At 34.8% G+C, this 15,685-nt stretch overlaps 1 protein-coding gene across 2 annotated transcripts in view; it reads right to left on the bottom strand.

The window, feature by feature from the left end:
* Positions 1–15,685, bottom strand: part of SUGCT (succinyl-CoA:glutarate-CoA transferase) — a 799,797-nt gene that overhangs the window by 648,304 nt on the left and 135,808 nt on the right. For both annotated transcript variants that reach the window (XM_004739352.3, XM_045089530.1), the window contains exon 8: positions 1,661–1,804. In XM_004739352.3, the coding sequence (XP_004739409.1) occupies positions 1,661–1,804 (144 nt within the window). The remainder of the gene's footprint in view (positions 1–1,660; positions 1,805–15,685) is intronic.

The raw sequence follows: 15,685 nt of genomic DNA, 5'->3' as shown, positions 1-15,685 counted from the left end.
AAACCCCTTGAAGCCTTCCTGGCTTCCAACATTATTGAATGTGTAACTTGTAGCCAGTGAACTTACCCTGCCTCAGGTTCCTTACAGATTTAAAATTAGAGGAAGGAAGAAAAGGCTTTCAGCTTCTTTCCATAACCAACATCTGTGTTTCTCTATGTAGAAGGCAGTTCATTCATTTGGAGAGAATTATTTTACCCTTTTATATAACCCATTAAAATGCTCACTGTGACTGAAAGCTAATGTTGAAACCCCATATGTAGTATTTTACCTTCAACCATTTTGATGTTTTTTCTAACCTCTAGACAAGTCCTTAATTTTGTCTATGAGAACAAATCTCCAAACAGATTTCCAAGTTTACTAGTCTCCCATGTATGCCATTTAAATCTGAAATTCCTAACTGAGGTTTCCATCTATAAAGTAATTTTTCCCATAGTAAAATATCACCTTACATAAATTTGGTATTTTCTTTTTTTCTATTCCTGAAAATTTATCAGTTCTGAATAGGCATCTAGGTCTGCTCCAATAAAAAGGAGACAAAATGGCAATCTTAGACTTAGTTAGCCTTTTAATTCCACCAGGTTAGTTTTTAGCATGACATAACTGATAACTCTCTAAACCAGGGATTCTAACCTGGAGTCCGTGGAAAGAATTCTGGGAAGTAATTAATTTAAATGGAAACAAAATTATATCTCTATGTTCTTCCAACTTCTAACAAAATTTAGCATTTTCTTCAATTATGAATGTAGACAACAAACTCCAGGAGTGTTAGTAGTTCATATGGCTTGATTACGAATAAACTATCCATATTTTCATAGCATATTCTAGATATTGCAAATATCTTAAAACATCATTTATGTTCAACATTACCTCAAAATTGCAATAGTTACGATAATAGATCATATGGTTTAATGTATTAGTAAAAAACTGCATGTGTTGGGGCGCCTGGGTGGTTCAGTGGGTTAAGCCTCTGCCTTCGGCTTGGGTGATGATCCCGGGGTCCTGGATTGAGCCCCACAGAGCAGAGAGCCCGCTTCCTCCTCTCTTTCTCTGCCTGCCTCTCTGCCTACTCGTGATGTCTATCTAATAAATAAATAAAATCTTTTTAAAAAAAAACTACATGTGTTATTACAACACAAAACTGGTTTTTATATAGAAATAACCATATTTTAATAAAACTGGCTCCCTTGTAATGATAAGTATATCATTTTATGCATCTAAAAACAAAATTCTGAAAAAAGGTCCATAGCCTTCACCAGACTATTCAAAGGGACCATAGTACATAAAAGGTGAAGAAATCCTGGTCAAAAGGAGTTACAGAGCTCATGTGACAATAAAATAGAACCAAATGTACTCTTTTCTCACAAATAGTAATAGACCCATTTTAATACAGTCTTTAAAACTCTAATTCAACAGCAACGTCTACATATAACAAAATCTTCATGGCCTGTTTATTTTAACTTAACAATAATTAAGTATACCAAAATAGAACAGCTTTTGCTGTTGTTGTTTGTGCGTTTTTCCTGGTTTGTTTGTTTTTTTTCTTTTTGCAGATGGGATTTTTGACCATAGGATTTTTGACCATAGGATTTTGACCATATGAAAGAGTATAACCCAGACATATGCCTACACCCACAATCTCAAATGTTCTTTTGCTTGGTACCTGAGATGACAGTAGGTTACAATCAATGAACAGTCCTTTCCCTGTTTTGTATCTTTGTATCAATCCAGCCATAATGGCTCCATATGCATACAGGCCAGTAGCAAGATCAGTCATGGCCACTCCCGGACGAACTGGGTCTCCATCCTGGGTTGGGGAGAGAAAATCAGAGAAAATTGAAAATTGAAACCATCATATGATCTCTCAAATATTCTAAGAGAAAACAGAAGAAAGAATTGTAGATGACATGTGCATGCACACACACAAAAGGAATACACCAAGCTGCTATAGTGGATATTTGCTGCTGGTAAGAATATATTTCTATTTACTGTATCTCTCACTCCATGTCCTACAGACCAAACCAAACCAAATAAAATAAAATAGAATATTTTACGGGCGCCTGGGTGGCTCAGTGGGTTAAGCCGCTGCCTTCGGCTCAGGTCATGATCTCAGGGTCCTGGGATCGAGTCCCGCATCGGGCTCTCTGCTCAGCAGGGAGTCTGCTTCCTCCTCTCTCTCTCTCTCTCTGCCTGCCTCTCTGCCTACTTGTGATCTCTCTCTGTCAAATAAATAAATAAAATCTTTTAAAAAAAAAAGAATTATAAAAAAAATAAAAAATAAAAATAAAATAAAATAGAATATTTTAAATATGCCTGAAATTCCTTCTTAATATATTTTACCTAGTTTAACAGAAAAAAAAATAATTGAATTTGAATTCAAATAAGGAAATTCATTGGAAATGAAAGAGAGGTTTGGTTTTGCTTTGTTTTTGTTTCTTGTTGGGTAAGAGGATCTCCCAAGAAAAAAGAAGGCAGAAGACCTGGTCTACTCTCCTTATAAGCACGTTAGTTACTGATGAATATACTAATGGTATTAGCTTTAAAAAAAAAAAAAAAAAGTACTCATCCATAGAAGGCTTTTAGCAGAATACTCTTGTTTTAGAACCATTATGGTAAACAAACCTAGAATCTATAGGTTTGTAAGAGACATCACCTATGCAATTATCGGAGTATAAAATGGAATATTTCATAGCCTATAATGTTCCCTATTGTACAAGGTAAACCATGTACATCATTAGAGATCATATCTATTGCTCCGGGATAGACAGTTTTGTCTACCATGGGAACAAAGAATCTAGAGGCCTCTCTCAATGTCCAGGACCTCTGTCTGCTTTTCCTGTGACTTTCAGTTCCTTGTATCCTTAAAATTACAAGTAAAGCTTAATACTGATTAACATCTTCAATTCATGTCAGTCTGATTTGACAATCCAATCACTGACCTATATGTAAAGATACTAGAATAGTGCCTGGCAAACAAGAAGTCTCCTATAAAAATCAGCTAACACTATCATTAACATTATTATCACTCATTGTTATATCATAGAGTTTCTATTTTGCACTACCTCGAATTTTGTTAATCCGTTCATCACACAGAATACATTAAAAAGCCTATATTTCATCTGGTTGATACACTCATTCAATCACCTCCTTATTCATTAATTCCAGCTGCTATTCAATCATTTTCAGAAGGTAGTTTTTCCTTTCCTGCAATCCATACATGAACTACACCAATCATCTTATGAGAGTGCTAAATAACGTTAAAATCAAGTAAGTGAGAATATTTAATAACTAAACTTTTTCTCTGCTCTTTAACACAATTTCAATGAAGATACAGCAATGAAAATTGGAAACCTCTGGCTGTTTCCTACCCATTATGATTGGAAAAACTTGTAGTGGCTTGAATCAGTAAATTTAAAATTAAAATCATCATTGGGATTTAAGATTATTTATATTGTTAAAAATGAGAGAAAAGAAAAAATAAATTAAAAAATTTTAAAAATGAGAGAAAAGTACAAATTTAAGTTTATAGACACATTTTCTTGCTATAAAATGAATAAACTCATATTTTATCTGCTCTACTTCTCAGACCAATAGGAATAAATTAGACAATAAATCCTTTATCTTATATTTAAACTTCCTGAAAAGGGGAGGCTTTTATTACCTGCTTAATATTCCAAAAACATCATTATCCAGAATAACAGTATGAGATTATAAGTATTAAACAAACATTAACTCGTCAATATATCAGAGACAACATTATCACTGTTAAAGGTGATAAAATTATTTATATCAAATAATTTTAGTGAAACACCAACTTACTAACATACTTAGATTCAAAGATACAAATAAGCTGAAAATATGAAAGCATGGGGAAAAAATATGTCATGAAAACAATAGCCATAAGAATGTTGGAGTGGCTATATTAATATCAGACCAAAGAGTTATTAAAACAAACCAAAAAAATGTCACAAGAGAAAATGGGATCATTGCATTAGGAAAATATAACAAGTATAAACATATATGCACATGTTTCCATATATGGAAAAAAACAAAAAGCCAAAAGTGACTGATTTGAAAGGAGAAACAGACACTTCAGGAATAATAGAAGGTTTCAAAACTCAAATATGAATAGTGAATAGAACAACTAGATAGGAAATCAAGAAAGAAAGAAAAGATTTGAACACCATAAACCAAATATATTTAATATCTAGAAAAACATATCCAACAACAAAATGCACATTCTTCTCAAGTGCACATGGAAAATTCTCTAGGACAGACAATATCATAGGCCATAAGACAAATTAAAATAAATTTAAAAGTAGTGAGTTCATACAAAATATGTTCTCAAATAATAACTGAATGAACTTAAAATCACTAACAGAGGCATAATTTGGAAAACCAAAAATATGTGTACAGTAAACAACATAATTCCAAAGCATTAACAAGTAACAAACAAAATCACATAAGAAATTAGAAAATACTTCAAGATTAATAAGAGGCATCCATATTGGTAAAGAAGTTAAAATGTTGCTATTTGTGAACAACATGATACTATACACAGAAAGTCCTAGACTCTACCAAAAAACTACTAGGAGTAATAAATGAATTCAGTAAAGTTGCAGGATACAAAATTAATACCCATAAATCAGTAGCATTCTATATACTAATAACAAAATAGTAGAAAGAGAAATTAAGAACACAACCTCATTTGCAATTGCACCAAAAAGAATAAAATACATAGGAATAAACTCAAAGAGATGAAACACCTGTATTTTGAAATCTATAAAACACTGATTAAAGAAATTGAAGAAGAAACAAATGGAAAGATATTTTATGCTCATGGATTAGATGAACTAAGAATATTTAAAATGTGCATACTACCCAAAGCAATCTACAGATTCAATGTGATCCCTATCAAAATACCCATAGTGGGTTTTTTTTTTTTTACAAAAATAGAACAAATTATCCTAAAATTTATATGGAACCACAAAAAATTTCAAATAGTCAAGGAAATCTTGAGAAATAAAAACAAAACTGGAGGTATCACAACCCCAGATTTCAAGTTATACGACAAAGCGAAAATAATAAGGGCACCTGGGTGACTCATTCAGTGCCTGCCTTCAGCTCAGGTAATGATCCTAGAGTCCCAGGATTAAGTCCCACATTGGGCTCCCTGCTCAGCAGGGAATCTGCTTCTCCCTCTGTCCCTCACCCCACTTGTGCTCTCGTTCTCTCTCTCTCAAATAAATAAATAAAATCTTTAAAAATAAAGTTGTAGCAACCAAAACAGTTTGGTACTGCCAAAAAAAAAAGAGAGAGAGAGAGAGAGAAATAGACACATAAATCAACAGAACAGAATAGAGACCCCAGAAATGAAACCACACATATATGACAAAGGAGTCAGGAATATACAATGGAGAAAAGACAGTCTCTTCAATAAATGGTGCTGGAAAACTAAACTGCTGCATGTAAAAGAATGAAACTGGACCACTTTCTAATACCATACACAAAAATAAACTCAAAATAGATTAAAGTCACAAATGTGAGCGCTGAAACCATAAAAATCCTAGGCACTAATTTCTCTAACATCAACTGCAGCAAAATTTTTCTAGGTATGTCTCCTACGGCAAGGGAAACAAAAGCAAAAATTAACTATTGGGATCGCATCAAAATAAAAGGCTTTTCCACAGTAAAAGAAACCACCAACAAAACAAAAAGGCAACCTAATGAATGGGAGAAGATATTTACAAATTCAAAAAGATATATACACTATATTTATTGCAGCATTATTTAACTTATATAAACACTATATTTATTGGAGCATTACTTAAAATAGCCAAGATATGGAAGCAACCTAAGTGTCCATTAGTAGACAAATGGATAAGGAAGAGGTGGTATGTATGTACATGTGTATGTACACATACACACACACATGCACAGATATGCTGAAATACTACAAAGTCTTAAAAAAAAGAATGAGATCATGCCATTTGAGACAACATGGTTGGACCTAGAGGGTATTATGCTAAATGTAATAAGTCAAACAAAAAGACAAAAACCATATGATTTCCCTTATATGTGGAATCTAAAAAAATAAAACTAACGAATTAACAAACAAAAAGCAGAATCAGACTTATAAATACAGTGAACAAACTAATGGTTGCTAGAGGGATGGGAGGTTGGGGATGGGCAAAATGGATGAAGGGGTGTGAGAAATATATAGGCTTCCAGTTATGGAATAAATTAGTCATAGGAATAAAAGGCACAGCATAAGGAATATGACAAATCGTAGCTACACCTGGGTGAACATAGCATAATATATAAACACGTGGAATCACTATGTTGTACACCTGAAACTTATGTAACAATGTATATCAACTATACTCAAGTAAAAAAAAATACTTTTTAAAAGAAAATGTTTCAAGAAAAGTGAAAATAAAGGTACAACATACCCAAATTTATGAGATGGAGCTAAAGCAGTATTTGAGGGCAATTTATAGCTGTAAATACCTATATTTTAAAATAAGAAATATTTCAAATGAATAACTTAGCATTCCTCCTTTAGACATTGAAAAAAGAAAAGCAAACAAAACTCAAAGAAAGTGAGAAGAAGGAAGTAATACAGGGTAGAGCAGGAAATAATGAATAGAGAATAGTAGTCCAATGGAGAAAAATCAAGAACAACAAAAAAAAGTTGGCTCCCTGAAAAGATCAACAGAAGTTGACAAATCTGTACCTGAACCTTATTTTTTTAAGATTTTATTTATTTATTTATTTATTTGAGAGCCAGAGAGTGAGAACATGAGCAAGGAGGAGTGGTAGAGAGAGAAGCAGACTCTCCACTCAGCAGGGAGCCTGATGCAGGACTTGATCCCAGGACCCAGGGATAATGACCTGAGCTGAAGGCGGATGCTTAACTGAGCCACCCAGGTGCCCCTGTAGCTGAACTTTTAGAAAAAAGTGAAAAATAAATCTAACTAGCAAATAAATAGAAAAACTGAATAGATACGACAATTAGAGAAACTGAATTTGTAATCAAAATCTTCCAAAAAAATTCAAAAAGTCCTGGAAAATTCCACCAAGCATTTTTTAAAGTTTTGATTTAAATTCTAGTTAGTTATCATACTGTGTAGTATTAGTTTCAGGTGTACAATATAGTGATTCAATGCTTCCATACATCACCAGGTGCTCATCACAGGAAATGCAGTCCTTAATCTCCATCACCTATTTAACCTGTCTCTCCCCACCCACCTATCCCTTGGTAACCATCAGTTTGTTCTCTCTAGTTAAGAGTCTATTTCTTGGTTTGCTTCTCTTTTTTCCCCTTTGTTCATTTGTTTTGCTTCTTAAACTCCACATATGAGTAAAATCATACATCTACCAAGCATTTAAAGAATTAATGTTAATTCTTTGCAAATGCTTCCAAAAACTCGAAGAGGAAAGAACACTTCTCAACCTCTTCTGCATGGCCAGTAATATACTAAGGTCAAGCCACACAAAGACATCACAAGAAAATAAAACTATACAGGCCAGTATGTCTTATGAGTGTGAACACAAATTCTCAACAGAACACTAGCAAATTGAATCTGGCAATATACAAAAGGATTATACATCATGAGTAACTGGGATCGATTTTCTCAGGAACAAGGTTGATTTAACATTTGAAAATCAATCAATGTAACAATCAAATCATTAAAATAAAGGACAAATGTAAAATGATCATCACGACAGATGCAGATAAAGCATTTGATAAAATTCAACACCCTGAATGATGAAATATTCAATACACTAGGTAGAAAAGTGAACTTCTTCAATCCCACAAAGGACATATGTGAAGAAAAACACAGGTCACATCATAAGTAACTGTGAAAAATTGAATGCTTTCCCCCCTAATATCAGGAAAAAGAGAAGGATGCCTGTTCTCATCACTTCAATTCAACATCGCACTGGAAATTTTAGCCAGTGCAATTAGGAAAGAAAAAGAAATATAAGGAATCTGGACTGAAAGAAAGAAGTAAAACCATGTTTGCAGATGGCATTATCCTATATATAGTAAATTCTTAGCAATCCACTAAAAAACTCTCAGAACTAATGAATGAGTTCAGCAAGTTTGCAAATAGATGGCAATATATAAAAGTCAACTATCTTTTCACAGTAACAATAAACAAATTAAAAATGATAAGAAAACAATTCTATTTACAATATCATTAAAGGAATAAAATACTCAGGAATAAATTTAACAAAAGAAGTACAAACCTATATCTTGAAAACTATTGAACACTGCTGAAAGAAATTAAAGAAGACCTAAATAAATGGAAAGACATCCCACTGTCATGAATCAGAAGACTTTATATTGTTAATATGGCAATACTCCTCAAATTGATCTACAAATTCAATGCAATTTCATCTACCAAAATCCTAGGTCCCTTGTTTTGTAGAAATAAAATCTAATTCTAAAATCCATATGGAAATATGAGGAAAGAAGCTAAAACAATATAGAAAAAGAATAAAGTTGGAAGATTCAGACTTCCCAATTTCAAAATATACTGACCAAGATATACAGACCAAGGAAATTCTCAGGTTTACTTTCAATTCCTTTTTGACAAGCATACCAAGATAATTCAATGGGGAAAGAATAGTCTTTTCAAAAAATGGTGATGCAAAAGAGTGAAGTTAGAGCTCCTCCTTACACCATATACAAAAATTAACTTTAAATGGATCTTAGACCTAGACATTAGATCTGAAACTATAAAGCAGAAGAAAATATAGAAGTAAACTCTCATGATCTTAAATTTGGCAATGATCTCTTAGCTATGACACCAATAGCAACAAAAGGAAAAAAGAGATAAATGGAACATGTTTAAAATTTAAAACATATGTGTTTCCAAGAAAACCATCAAGAAAATGAACAGACAACCTAAAAGTTTTTTCAAGTCACATATCCGATAAGGAACTTAGAACTAGAATTTATAAAGAAAATCACTAATTTACAGCTCAAATAGTAAGAAGGGAAATAACCCATTTTTTTAAATGGGCAAAGGATCTGAATAGACATTTCTCCAAGATACACAAATGGCCTTTAGCACAGGAAAAGATGCCATCAGAGAAATGCAAATGAAAACCACAATGAGCTTACAACCCAACAATAAAAAGACAACCCAATTTTAAAATGAGCAGAGTGTTGACACACTTTCAAAAAAAGATATACAAATAGCCAATAAGCACATGAAAAGATGCTCAACATCATTAGCCATAAGGGAAATGCAAATGAAAACCACAATGAGCTTACAACCCAACAACAAAAAGACAGTCCAATTTAAAAATGAACAGAGGGTTTGCACACACATTTCTCCAAAAATGACATATAAATAACCAATGAGTACATGAAAAGGTGCTCAAGGTCATCAATCATCAGAGAAATGCAAATCAAAACCACAATGAGATACCACATCATACATATTAGAAGGGCTGTCATGAAAAAGAGAGATAATAGCGAGTGTCAGCAAGGATGTGGAAAAATAAAAATTCTTAAACACTGCTGGTGGGATTGGAAATGCTATGCTCACTGTGGAAAACAGTCTAGCCATTCCTTAAAGAGTTAAACATACACTTACCATATGACGCAGCAATTCTTCTTCCAGGAATATACCCAAAAGGATGAAAGCCTACATCCTCACAAAAAGCTGATACCAAAGAGTAGAAGGAACCCAAATGTCCATCAACCAATAAATAAATGAAGTATGGGATAGCCATACAATGGGATATGTTAGGCAATGAAAAGAAATAAAGTACTGATACGTACTGACTTTATGGTAAGTGACAGAAGTCAGTCTCAAAATGGCACACTGTTAGGTCCCCAATAATGGGTCCGTGATTAAAGGAAGGAGACTGATACAAAGCGAAGGTCAAGCAAAGCTTTATTTTGCACCAAGCATCAAGAATCAAACTGACCAGCCAGGGCCACGTCTCTTACAGAGAGGGTGACCTCTCTCTGTTTCACAGACTAGCTTTTAAGGGCAAAGGCCATGTGGTTGGGCCTGGCCATGAACAGGTGGCCAATGAAATTGTGCAGAGAGAAAGCTGCACAGTCATGCTGGATCACACATAAGTGACCAATTGAATTATAATTTACCCTATAGTAGACATTTGAACCAGCCTATCACCGTGATCAGAATTGGTGCCCAAAAGGTGCCCAAAGGGCGGGGCTCATACTCTTTGGTAACTAGGGAGACAGTATGCATCCCCCCCACTGACCGGATGTCTCCACCTGGCATGACCCACCCTTGTATTTGGGCTTTGTTACCTGGGGCTGGTTTCCAGGACTTGTTTTTGAGTAAGTCCCTTGGGGGAAGGGGGACAGGGACAGTTTAAGGGTTAAACAACAAAGTTATTGTTTAACCTGGATGGAAGCCTCTGGCTAAATAGGTCCTTACACACACATTATATGAAATGTCCAGAAAAGGCCAATCCATAGAGACAAAAAGTAGAGCCAGGGGACTGAGAGGAAGTGGAACAGGAAGTGCTGCTAATGAGTTTGGGGATCCTTTTTAGAGAGATGAAGATGTTTTAAATTGATTGTGGTGATAGCTACACAACTCTGTGAATATAAAAATCACAATGAATATAAAACCATTGAATTGTACACCTTAAATGAGTGAATTATATGGTACATGAATTACATGTCCATAAAACTGTTTTATTTTTCTAAACATCATTATAATGATGATAATAAAACAAAACAGAAAAAAAAAACAGAAATAATTAGTAATGAAGTTTGTTTTTTTTTAAGATTTTATTTATTTATTTGACAGACAGAGATCACAAGTAGGAAGAGAAGCAGACAGAGGCGGGGTGGGAAGCAGGTTCCCCATTGAGCAGAGAGCCCGATGCGGGGCTCCATCCCAGGACCCTGATATCATGATCTGAGCCGAAGGCAGAGGCCTTAACCCACTGAGCCACCCAGGTATCCCTGGAAATGAAGTTTTGAAGAAGTCTTTTTAAAGGCCTGCTAAGGAACATATATTTAGTGGAAACTCTAGAAGTTACATTTCATCCAAAGCTGTTTGGTAACAATAACTAGATGTACCACTCAGGGACACCTGGGTGGCTCAGTGGGTTAAGCCCCTGCCTTCTGCTCAGGTCATGATCCCAAGGTCCTGGGATGGAATCCTGCGAGTCCTGCAAAGGGCTCCTTGCTTAGCAGGGAGCCTGTTTCTCCCTTTGTCTGTCAATCCCACTGCTTGTGTGCTCTCTCTCTCTCTCAAATAAATAAAATCTTTTAAAAAAATAAATACATAAAATCTTTTTAAAAATTAAGTCTTCTCAATTACTCAGTTTTCATATTCATTCATGTATTTCTGCAGTTTCACTGTTACCTGTGTTGTTTTCTTAAACTCTCTCATCCCCATTCATTCATGCATTTCAAAAGTAAAACCTAAACATTAGTTTTAAAAAAAAAAAACTTCACGTGCACCCAAATGTTCATAGCAGCTATGTCCACAATAGTCAAACTATGGAAAGAACCTAGATGTCCATCAACAGATGAGTGGATTAAAAAGATGTGGTGTATATCTACAATGGAACACTATGCAGCCATCAAAAGAAATGAAATCTTGCCATTTGCAACGATGTGGATGGAACTAAAGGGTATTATGCTGAGTGAAATAAGTCAATCAGAGAGAGACGATTATCATATTACCTCTCTGATATGAGGAATTTGAGGGGCAGGGTGGGGGGGATTGAGGGGTAAGGAAGGAAAAAATGAAACGATGGGATCAGGAGGGAGACAAACCATAAGAGACTCTTAACCTCACAAAACAAACTGAGGGTTGTTGGGGGGAGGAGGGGTATGGAGAGGGTGGTTGGGTTGTGGACATTGGGAAGGGTGTGTGATATGGTGAGTGCTGTGAGATGTGAAAGCCTGACAATTCATAGACCTATACCCCTGAAGCTAATAATACATTATATGTTAATAAAAATAATTAAAGATTTTTAAAATTAATAAAAATTTTAAAAACTAGTGAAATCCAAATAAAGTAGAGTTAATAGTACTGCACCAATGTTAATTTCTTAGTTCTGATCATTATACTATGGCTTCATAAAGAGTTAACATTTCATAAAGAGTTAAAATTGTAAAAGGTATGGGCTCAAGGATATAGGATATATATAAGGGTACTATTAAAGCATATAGGAATTTAGGTCATCATGGTGACCTAAATTATAAAATTAAGAATTTTTAAAAGATTATTTCTCATACAGGATTTAAGACTGTATATTATTTTCACTCATTTCTGCATATCTATTCCCACTACTTTCAGAGCTTATCAAATAGACTTTTTAAAGGAAAGAAGGATGGAAGAAAGAAAAATTGTATTTTTCTAAGTTATTACTTAAAACCTTGTTTTGTTAAAAAAAATATGTAAGAAACTATAAATCAATTCTGGCACATATTCAATAAAGTGGCATGAATTTGAAGTCACGCATTTTTCTTTTTATTTATATTACCCAAACTAATTACTTCACAAAACAAAAAATTGTGAAAACTTTTTTTAAGTAGTTGGCTTCATTTCCAAAATTAAAAACATATATATCCTTAAATGTATCTGTCTAGATGTCATATTTTTATTTCATACTCAGTCATTCACTATACTAATGTAATTTACAGAAAATTTTGTTTCTACCTTGGGGCCCATGAATTTTTTAGTGACCTGTTTTCTGAAATATGAATTCTTCCACCATTTACTCACCATGTAATCTGTGGAAAGTTCTTAGTCTTTCTATTTTTTTCCCAATTGTCAAAGGTAGGTAATGATAAAATCTACCTCACCAGTAGGTATGAGAATTTAATAAGAAAACGTGTATAAAAGCACTTTATGTACAAGTGTGATTTTTTTAAGATTTTATTTATTTATTTGAGAGTGAGAGAGAGCATTAGAGGGGAGAAGGTCAGAGGGAGAAGCAAACTTCCCATGGAACTGGAAGCCCGATGTGGGACTCGATCCTGGGACTCCGGGATCATGACCTGAGCCCAAGGCAGTCGCTTAACGAACTGAGTCACCCAGGCACCCCACAAATGTGACATTTTATGAGATACTTGGTGTCATGCTAGGAGACCCATCAGAAACATTTAGCAATAGTCCAAGGGAGAGAGCCAAAGCAAACCTCAATTAAGGAAGAGAGCACACATTGACTCCAGAGATACTTAGAAATTTGAATTCTTAGACTTTGAGTATGGATTGGGTGAAAAGAGAGGTTAAAATTAAATTAATTTGGAAAAACAATCAACAGGAAATTGCTTCTTAATATGAGAGTAGTATTTTGATTATGAAAACCACTGTAAGTAAGACTTACAGCTCCAACTAGTAGGAAAGTATCTTTAGTACAAAGAGCAACATGGAGGACAAAAAAATGGTATATTCAGAACAAATAAGTATTTTAGCGCACAAGAATGCGGTCACTATAGTCACGGCCTTCCATTTCATAGGTGCAGACTATGGAATCACACAGTATCTGAACCTCCTGCTCTAAACACACACTCTACCTCAAACCACTTATTAAAGCTAAAAATATGCTTATATTGACATCCACACACAAATTTCTACGAAGCAATACTTCCCTTACAGGAAGGAGATTCCAAGTAATGGCTAAAACACTGAACTCAGCGCTGCAGATCCAACTCCTAGGTGCCTTCACTTTCCCACCTAAAAAGAGGCAAAACAAAATCTGCCAGTACGTGCCTCACTGACACTACAGAGGCCTCCAGCCTAAATCACATCTTTTTAGAAGTTGAAAGGATCTAATAGTTCAGTCCTCTTATCGGTGAAGACAGAAAAGCAGGAGAGTATATAGTTGTGAAGAGATCAATCCCTGGTACTTACTAGCAAACAGTGTTCCCACTGTAATGCATTAAATCCAGGCTCTCAGGGGTGGACAGTACCAACAAGACAAAAATCTTCAGACATTTCACCTAGAGACTGGAACAGGAAGATCATTTTCTTCATCAAAAATCGAAAGACTCAGGGCACCTGGGTGGCTCAGTGGGTTAAAGCCTCTGCCTTCAGCTGAGGTCATGATCCCAGGGTCCTGGATCGAGCCTGCTTCCCCCTCTCTCTCTACCTGCCTCTCTGCCCACTTGTGATCTCTGTCTATCAAATAAATAAATAAAATCTTAAAAAAAAAAAAAACTCGAAGGCCCAACCCATCCATCATCCACACATCTCCATTTCAACCTTGACAAAGCACAAGTCAGAAGCCAAAACCACAACAAACTGGGACCCCAGAAAGAGGGAAGAAAAAGAAAAATTGAGACGACAAGAGAAAAAAGATCAGAGAGTCCATATCAAACAGGCAGCTCAAGGGAAAATGAAACAAACCAATTTGTGCCTTTCTCCAGCAGCTAGTGAATGCTTCGCTACCTACTATGAATTTCTTTCTGGGAATAAATTAGACTTTTTGTACTTCTAAATATTAAAAGTATAACTTAGAGGTATTCCTACAGAATATAACATTCCATAGTGCACTCTAAAACCAGGATCTAACTCTTTGCACAATCAGAAATAAGCAATCCCTGCTATGGACAAGAAACTGAGGAACAGCTAGGTTAATTAAATACTGTAAGATGTTACAACCATTTATTAGCTGAGTCAGGCTGAGACCCCTAATCAAGTGACCTTGAGCTCACTGCCTCTACCATATTACCGCATTCAACTGTCTTCCTTAAGGATTTATTACCAGGTCTAGATTCTTAACTATCTTCTATTTGGTAAGCCAGTAAGGAGATCCCTGGAGGTCTCCTGAATTTCTACAGTGCTATATATAAGATGTCATGCTTTTCAAGATACTTCAACATATGCTGTTACATTTAGCTCTCAACAGTAATTCTGTAAGTACCAATATTACCTCCATTTTACAGATTATGAAGGAAGAATTCAGATGACACATGAGCTTGTCAAAATCATAGACAGCAAATGGTACAACTAGAACTAGAGCTCACCAACCCTGACCCTAAAGCTTCTGTTCTTTTCGCTGCCATCTTGCCTCTGTACATTTTTCTAATTCCAATACCTCGTATCTCTCCTCTTCAGATGATTACTAGAGAGCAAAAATTTTAAAGAGGTGAGGTGATTTGTCATTCCTACAACTGCAGTTAAGACGTCATCATTCCTGATGTGGATGGTTTGTTCAAAGCAATTCAAGTGAGTTGCACACAATCTAATGCACTTAACCGAGAAAAACGATTTTACCAGTGTGAAAAATGTAAACCAGACATTTTTCAGAAAATTAGAAAAATCCACTCATTGGGAGCCCACCAAATTGAAAAGTAGACAAAATTACAAATTTCCAAAATGTTTAACATACCAATTACAATATTTTCTTATCCAGCGATTAAATACCATCTAAATCATTTTGAGCTCACTCCCACAGTGAGATGCCCAAAATATCACCCCGCCTGGCTGTCCTCTGAAGTTTAAATAGGGTAAGACTGGGAGAAAACGGAATGGATGGTTAGGGAATTGTGCTATTTTAAGAGGTGGACTAAGAAATAATTTGGAATTTTTTTTTTACTTCTTTCCATGTTGTTCTTCAAGAATAGTTCCTGTATTATAGCTTTCTCTGATGCATCAGCAAGAAGCAAAACAAATCTAAAAGTCAATGTTAAAAAAAAAAAAAGTCAATGTTTCTTTTTTAT

Source organism: Mustela putorius, unplaced genomic scaffold, assembly GCF_011764305.1.
Source record: "Mustela putorius furo isolate JIRA1106 unplaced genomic scaffold, ASM1176430v1.1 tig00003845_pilon_pilon_pilon, whole genome shotgun sequence".
Taxonomy (NCBI): domain Eukaryota; kingdom Metazoa; phylum Chordata; class Mammalia; order Carnivora; family Mustelidae; genus Mustela; species Mustela putorius.
Note: the sequence above shows the minus strand (reverse complement) of the source record. Positions and strands in the feature narration are given on the sequence as shown.